The sequence below is a fragment of the Odontomachus brunneus genome, unplaced genomic scaffold, assembly GCF_010583005.1.
Source record: "Odontomachus brunneus isolate Ranch 3 - 2012 unplaced genomic scaffold, Obru_v1 Obru_scaffold_201, whole genome shotgun sequence".
Classification (NCBI taxonomy): Eukaryota; Metazoa; Arthropoda; class Insecta; order Hymenoptera; family Formicidae; genus Odontomachus; species Odontomachus brunneus.
This window is the reverse complement of record NW_022639651.1, coordinates 297,198-305,336: the sequence shown is the minus strand read 5'-3', so window position 1 is coordinate 305,336 and position 8,139 is coordinate 297,198. Positions and strand designations below refer to the sequence as shown.

Below are 8,139 nucleotides of genomic sequence, written 5' to 3'. Positions count from 1 at the left end.
ATTACAATATTTTCTCTGTGTAGAAAATTTTATAAACTATAACTTACTTAAGCAACGTTTATAAGTTATATCAGTATCCTAACTGTTAAATAAAAATGTAAATCTTCTCTTCTTTATTTTTTTTAGTAAACCATACGTTATTTATATATATATATATATATTTAAACAATATTTATAGACTACTCTCATTTTTTATGGGATAAACTTGAATATTATGGCCATACCGGAAAAGATGACCATAGGTTGTAATTTCTCTAATAATTGCAAAACATTGCGTTTTTGTAATTAGTCACAAAGATAATCGATATTTATCGTAGTATATGTGCGTACATTTTCTGAAATAGCAAGATTATGAATATTATACTATGTGTTTATTTTTGATTACCTGTAACATTTCTCATATGTCCATTGAAACTTGCTGTAATGTCGGATAAATTATAGTTAAGTTATTCGCAATCAACGTTAAATACATAAAGAAGGTATGTAAATTGTAATATAACATGCAGTTTTTATTTTTGTTTTCATTATTTGTTTATAAATACTATGGCTGTTTTTCTCTCACATTTTGTGTAAGATGGCCCTCTATCATTTTATGAACATTTATAAAACGAAAATAATGTTTCAAAAATTACTTTCAATATTACAGTAATTAAATCTTATGTGTAATGTTTTGATCAAAAGATTGCATTTAGAATTTAAGTTTTGTAATAGAAGTTTCTATTTTATATGTGTATTATATTTTTCACAAATAATATGTATTAAATATCCCTCACTACCATAAATATGTCAAATTATGTTTTTTTCATTATTTTATAAAATAATAGATACATCTTGAACATAAAATATGAACTATCTATTCCTTAATTCCTGGCCATCTTATCTGAAAAATTCAGGTAAGATAGCTATTGCTCATGTTTTGATATTTTTATAATAAATAATATCAATGAATTATTTTTCCTTTGACTCTGATAGTATTATGTACTGTGGGTTTCAGTGAAATAATGTATAGCCAAACGTTATTAAGAAATAACAAAAAGAAATATATTTATATATAGAAATATATTTTGCATTTTAAAAAAGTATGGCCATCTTATCCGAATTTATCTTATATGAAAGTCATTCGGAAAGTAGGCGACCTAATAGAGAGGTAATGCGAATTTGGCTAAATCTTTATTACCGTATTTCAGAACCATTCTTTATTAGGTTAAGTACAATGACGGTATAAAGTGATGTGTCGATTAGTCTTTGACAATGCGCCAAAGTAAACGTTTCAAATGTCTCTGTGCGTTTATTGTTTTCTTGTTTTTGGAGCGAAGTGATAGACGCATGTTTCAACGGCGGCTATAAACCATTGATAAAAATCCTTCAGACTGCTTCAAAATCATCTCAAAATATGCGAGAAAGAATGAAACTATTCAGTTCAATCTTTGCTGGTGTGACCAAATGCAGAATCCATCGCTTGCAGAGTCCACTTTGGTGCACTGTCAAACCAAAAGTAATCAACAAATTGCTCCATACTGTCATGCTTAATCTAATAAAAAGAAAGCTCTGAAATACATATAAAATAATAAAGATTTGGTCAAATTCGCGCTATCTCTGTATTGGACCATGTGTTTCCCGAACAATTGATGTATTTCGTACATTGTTTATATCGTCTACATATGGACGTAGAGTACAATTATGATCGATGCGCCTGGCACTAGTTGTTACTTCATCATTAAGTATATAGTTTCCTAATTCGTATAATTTTTTGTTGTTAGCAATATTGTATTGATACTCGTTGCCTTTGTTGTCGTGTTTGCACCGTGAGATTATTTTATTTATCCCCCCATCACAGGAGACATCATAGTTGTTGTAGTTGTCGTAGATGTCGTAGATGTCGTAGATGAAGTAGTAGAGCTCGTCGTAGGTGAAGTAGTAGAGCTCGTCGTAGGTGAAGTAGTAGAGCTCGTCGTAGGTGAAGTAGTAGAGCTCGTCGTAGGTGAAGTAGTAGAGCTTGTCGTAGGTGAAGTAGTAGAGCTCGTCGTCGGTGAAGTAGTAGGGTTCGTTGTAGGCGATGATGCTGTAAATTTAAATAAATAAAAAAAAATTTACCTTATAATTTTTTTATTTATCAGTGCGCAATCTTTTCATCGAAGCTCCCATCTCTTAAAAATCGATTATTCCGCAAATATTATCAAAGTTTCATACTGATATTTACATTCGTCATGTGCTCCCTTATAATTCAAATTTAAATTTATATTTAATTCCGTTTTGCAATTACGATTTTATACTAATAATACCAATCGACGAGATGCAAACGAATTCTGAACGCGGAAAAATAGAAAATTATCAAGTAAATTAAATTATATTAATTTACTTCTCGTGTTCTCAAGAAATAATTAAGAATAATGGATAATTTATCGGAATCGATTCATCCGCAATCAGAAATCTTTCCTCTCTTGTTTGGTATTTCTCGTGTTCTTATATACACAGAAAAAAATATCATTCTACTGCTAAGAAAAGCGTTCACTCAATTTACTTTCTTTCTTGGAAATAAAGATTGTCTTTAACAAAGAATATTATCTTGATAATAATCTTAAAATTTACTTACCACAAATTTTGGAGGAATTCATTATCGTGTACTTAAAAGAGAAGAATTTATTCTCTTTACAAGAATATCATAAAATATTCTTGTATAAGTACTTGTATATTTAATATTTATCCAAAAACAATTCGGTTCGATTTTACGTAGTAAACACTAAAGAGTGATCTCAACATGTGTCCCATTTCTGGGCAGTGAAAAATGTACTTAAAATAGATACCAAATTAAAGGCCTTGATGAACTGATTACAAAGATACAAGTTTTAAAGCCGCTCAGTGTACCATTTCAACACTACGGTCCAAAAAGTTCCCAAATTTTAGTTCCTACTTTTTTTATGTTTCTTTAGCAAAACTGTACAGATTTTAAAATTCAAAATGCTACATATAATAAAATTAAATAAAATAACAAATAAGTGTAAATTTATTTTATTGGGAAAGTAAATACCGAAATTTCATTAGTTTAACCGGAAGCGCAATGAATTTTCTTCTGAATCATTTCAAAAATTGAGTTTTGTTTGATTTAGCTTTTGAAATAATTAAGCAAAAACAATTTGAGTATTTTTAATGTTTTTGAGTAGGTTAAGGTGCATTTTCTTATGCACTTCATGTTCCAAAATCAAAGAATTGATGTTCCAATTGGAATTTTCTACTTCCGGTCAGTTTGGAATTTATACCATTAAATTCCTCATTTAATTTTATTAAATGTAGCATTTTGAATTTTTAAAATCCGTTAAGTTTTGCTAAAGAAATATCAGTTTGAAAGTAGCCTAAAATTTGGGAACTTTTTGGATCGTACTGTTGGAACGGTACACTGGGCGACTCTAAAACTTATATCTTTGTAATCAGCTCATCAAGGCCTTTAATTTGGTGCCTATTTTAAATACATTTTTCACTGCCCAGAAATGGAGCACATGGCCTATGGACCAGTGGCATCATTTTTTTATTTTTAATTTTTTATAATTATTAATTTAATAATTTATAATAATTAATTTAATATTGCTGATTGAGATGCTAAGTTTACTATACTAAGAGAAATTATTCGATAAGAAATTAACAAATGAATATTTCCGATCAAAATATCGATAAATTTTTGTATCCGATCAGGGGTTGTATTCTTGAAAAATATCGTATACGATATTTAAAAAGCTATAATATACATAACATGAATTATATAGCTTTACATAGAAATATCGTATGCGATATTTCTCGAGAATAAGACCCCAGGAAACGTCCGATGAGAAATATCAGTTCATAATTTTTTGGTCGGTTTATCTGATGAAATGCCATTGCGATCGGAAATATTCGATTTAATCGAATATTCTGATCGGATATAAAAATTCATTTGTACTTTGATCAGAAATATCCGCTTGTTAATATTTTATCGGATAATTTCTCGCAGTGTAGAATTCAGAATATAATTTTGTAGAAATTTGATGCTTATGATGATCTTATGATAGACTTGCGGATATATAAACTTATGAAATACTTTAAACAAGTAACGTTTACTTGCGGTATTCATATATGTGTTACATAGTATTTCTGTATATATTGTATAGAATATATTTCTCTATGTGTGTGTACCTGTAGTCGACTGGGTCGTCATCGGCGAAGCTGTCGATGGCGCGTTTCCTGGTGTGGTCGTACCGTGCGGCAAATATAATTCGGGGCACTTAATAGCGCATATGCGATTCACAATATACGACGTGGTGTCCGCGGACATGCAAATCGAGCTATTACAGAGGTATTTCCGTAGGTTGTCGAAAAAGTTAAAGCCTAATCTCGGCTCTATGGTCTCCAGAGACTTAGGCAGCTCGTCATCGTATTCTATTTGCTCCTAAATGACATGTATCACTTTCAATACGCTTGTTTTCTCATCAATATTATCCCTTTCCCATTGCATCATACGACAATCATTGCACTAATTAGTGTACACAATTGCTGTCATCGCGGCGCGGAAGAGAAAGACTCGAAACACTTGAGATTAATTAATATAAATTTACATTACCTCCGCCAAGAGCGTTCCAAACAACATCAGCAGCACAACACAAATACTCAAGCGTGACATACTTGTTTCTTTATAGAAATCTCCGCTTCGCTAACTCCGTTTTTCCTCGCCGTATACAGTTTCAATGATCCCCGAGTGAACGGTCGGCGCGTTTATATAGACACGAGATTTATATTTCAAGAAATCCGAACGTGACAAATAAGCGCACCAACATATTACTCACCTACCTCCTGGATCTGTTTCCGTAGATTACAGACGTTCCTTATCTCGCTCATTAGACGTTCTGAAAACATTACAATACGACGTATAGATACGCGTGCTTTATCATCATGGACGTTCCACTTTTTCGAATCCCCCTCGGACCTTCTTCTTGCCTATTTACGTCTTTGTACTAAATGATTGCTTATTCATTCAGAAGTGATTTAGTGGTGAAACTATTCAAAAGAAAAAGGAAAAACAGCGTGAAAAACAAATAGATTTAAGAGTGTCTCATCATTAATTAAAATATTCCAATACCTTGTATTAAATATTTCAGATATCTCTCGTCACTGGAAATTCATCTGAATCACCAATAAATAAAGGACCTATTTTTATAAAGACACGTATGCTTGTACTGTCATCAGGAAATATTGCTTCTGCGTACTATACGTGATAATTGTAACAGAGAAACGATAAAGACGACATCTTCTTCGCGCCTTCATCTCGTCTTAAAACGCCACGACACGTGACTAGAATATAAAAGAGGACATCGTTGCGAGAATTAAGAAGGTCGGAATATTATTTTTACCTAGAATCCTCGAGTATTCCGACGCGTCGCTGATTAGCCAAATTAGCACAAGAAAGGTATCGCTTCGTGTCATATTTATCTTTACGGCTGGGTCGTATGTAACCCGTCCCCCGTGCTAGTAAAGCGCGAACTCTTTCTGCTTGTAAAAATGTGCAAGATTTATGCGCAAACGTCGCGAGATGCGATTCGCAGACGCACGTTTGTCGTTAAACTGAACATTCGCGGCATCGACGAAGCTGTTATCTCGGATAAAGATACGTGGGCGTCAGGACCTTCTTCAGCTAAGGTATAGCGTTCGATAACATTTGCCTTCGATGGGGAAAGACCTCGAGCGAATTTTTCGTGAAGAGAAACGCAGAATTGTTTCCTCGTCGTGTCCATCTTGATTTATGACGTCAGGAGCAAGAAAATACAACCTCAAAATTTTCACAAAATATATTTAAATAAAATGATCGCAAAATGACACTTGCAATCGATCGAGCAGGTCTGAAAAAACAGACTTGCCCTAATAATGAACAAATAAGCGTAAAAATTAATGTGACAGAATTAAATAGAGAGGCTCCTGTTTGCTCGTCACGGTCATTTTGATTTATAACGTCAAATACGAGAAAATACACGCTCAAAATTCTTACAGAATATATTGAAATAAATTGATGTTCACAAAATGACACTTGCAGTCAATCAAGTGGATCTGTAAAATAGGCCGAACACTTTTCTTTTGCTTTAATAATCAGCGAATAGCCGCAAAATTAATCAGATAAAATCAGATAGAAAAACCCCTGTTCCCTCGTTGTAACGGTCTTGACGTTGGCGTCAGAAGCAAGAAAATACACGCTCAAAATTCTTGCAAAATATATTGAAATAAAATGATTACAAAGTGACACATGCAATCGATTGAGCAGGTCTGAAAAATAAGCTGAACACTTTCCTTTTGCTCAAGCAGTCAACAAATAAGCGTAAAATGTGACAGAATTAGATAGAGAGGCTCCTGTTTGCTCGTCATAGTTATTTTGATTTGTAACATCAGATGCGAGAAAATACACTTTCGAAAGTCTTACAGAATATATTGAAATAAATTGATATGTTCACAAAATTACACTTGCAGTCAATCAAGCAGATTTGTAGAATAGGTCGAACTTTCCTTTTTATTTAATAATTAGTTAATTAACGTGATATAATTACAAAATTAATGTGATAGAATCAAATAGAAAGGCTTTTATTTTCTTGCCGTGGCTGTCTTAACTTATGACGTTAGAAGCAAGAAAATACACGCTCAAAATTCTTGCAAAATATATTAAAATAAAATGACAAAAATTAAATTACAAAATGACAAATGCAGTCGATCGAGCAGGTCTGGAAAATAGATTGAACACTTTCCTCTTACTCTAACAATCAACAAATAAACGCAAAATTAACCTGATAATATCATGAAAAAAGATAGCTTGCACATGTTAATTTTATGATAATTATTTGATTGTAGAACAAAAGAAAAAATGTTCGGGCTATTTCACGAGTTTGCTCGATTGATTACAAGTATCATTTTATGGATATATGTTTTTATTTCAACGTATTTTGCAAGAATATTGAGCGTGTATTTTTTCGCTTCTGACGTCATCAATCAAGAGTCCCGTGACGTGCAACTAAGAGTCTTAATTTTACATACAGGATCCGCCAACGAAAACTTTCTATCCCGATTATTCTGTAACCAATTGATTTTTGTCAAAAATGCTGATACATGTTAATATTGTTTTTAAAGGAACTATATGATTGTGATAAATTTAACTATATTACTTCATCCCCTTAATTAGGATAACTACTCCCCAAGAAATCTTAAATAGCAATAGAGATCAAATAATATATCATTTCAAAGATATTTTAATTCTCTTCACAACGATGTTTATGTTTTTAAACTTGAGTGAATATTTTTTGAAAAATTGTACTTAGAAATTTTGAGTACGAAAAATTAAATATTCACAATTTAGATAGATTTATTTTATTAAATGTTCAAAGTACCGTCCATCGACTTCCATACAATTGTAAATTTTTCGTTTAAAATTGCTACGAATATTTTGAAGTATTTATGATGTTATCCGACAACTTATTTAATATAATATACGTCGTAAGACTTTTTGCAAGGATTCAATTGAAATTTGATGCAAGGTTTGATAGTATTGTTATTGTTTTGCCGATAGCGAATGTCACGCTCAGGTCGATCGAGAGACGGCACTTTGAACATTTAATAAAATAAATCTTTCTTTAAATTATGAATATATATATACAGGGTGGACCATTTTAATCCATCCAGTCGAATATGTCGAAAACCAAGCACGGGAGAGAAAAATTTTTCAGACAAAAGTTGTTTGGTTTCGAGGGGACCATAAGATGGTATCATTGCTTTGACCTTGAAGAATTATTTGAAAGTCACATGAAAGTCACCTTAATTTTTTTAAACGGCATCCTCTATTTTTTATTACATATTCTTGTAGCTGACCTCGAGAGCTTTCCAAAACATTCTAATGAAATGTTTCTTCATTGAGTACTTTTCGAGTTATAAAGCTCCAAAGTTGCAATATGAAAAAATTCAAAATATCTCGTAAAGTATTCACTTTCCGTCTTATCTTACACGATTCAACTAGTCAAGGCAAGAATTGGACATGATCCAACCGGTCAAGGCAAGATCTGGACATGATCCAACCAGTGAAGGCAAGATCTGGACATGATCCAACCAGTGAAGATAAGATTTGGACATGATCCACTGGTTGAA

The 8,139-nt window shown here is 32.2% G+C and overlaps 1 protein-coding gene across 1 annotated transcript; it reads right to left on the bottom strand.

The window, feature by feature from the left end:
- Positions 1-484: 484 nt before the first annotated feature.
- LOC116852074 (cell wall integrity and stress response component 3-like) lies at positions 485-4,758 on the bottom strand. Its single transcript, XM_032832081.1, has 3 exons — positions 4,589-4,758; positions 4,165-4,417; positions 485-2,062 (listed from the first exon to the last, which is right to left on the bottom strand). The coding sequence occupies exons 1-3, from the start codon at positions 4,646-4,648 to the stop codon at positions 1,821-1,823; spliced, it is 555 nt and encodes a 184-aa protein (XP_032687972.1). The 5' UTR covers positions 4,649-4,758; the 3' UTR covers positions 485-1,820.
- Between the last annotated feature and the right edge of the window lie 3,381 nt (positions 4,759-8,139).

What these genes read in the sequence shown, in the direction of transcription:
- LOC116852074 (XM_032832081.1), bottom strand. Translation starts at nt 4,648, where the DNA reads ATGTCACGCTTGAGTATTTGTGTTGTGCTGCTGATGTTGTTTGGAACG. An exon ending in TTGGAACGCTCTTGGCGGAG is followed by an intron (nt 4,418 to 4,588) that starts GTAATGTAAATT and finishes CATGTCATTTAG; the next exon opens with GAGCAAATAGAATACGATGA. An exon ending in GACGACCCAGTCGACTACAG is followed by an intron (nt 2,063 to 4,164) that starts GTACACACACAT and finishes TTAAATTTACAG; the next exon opens with CATCATCGCCTACAACGAAC.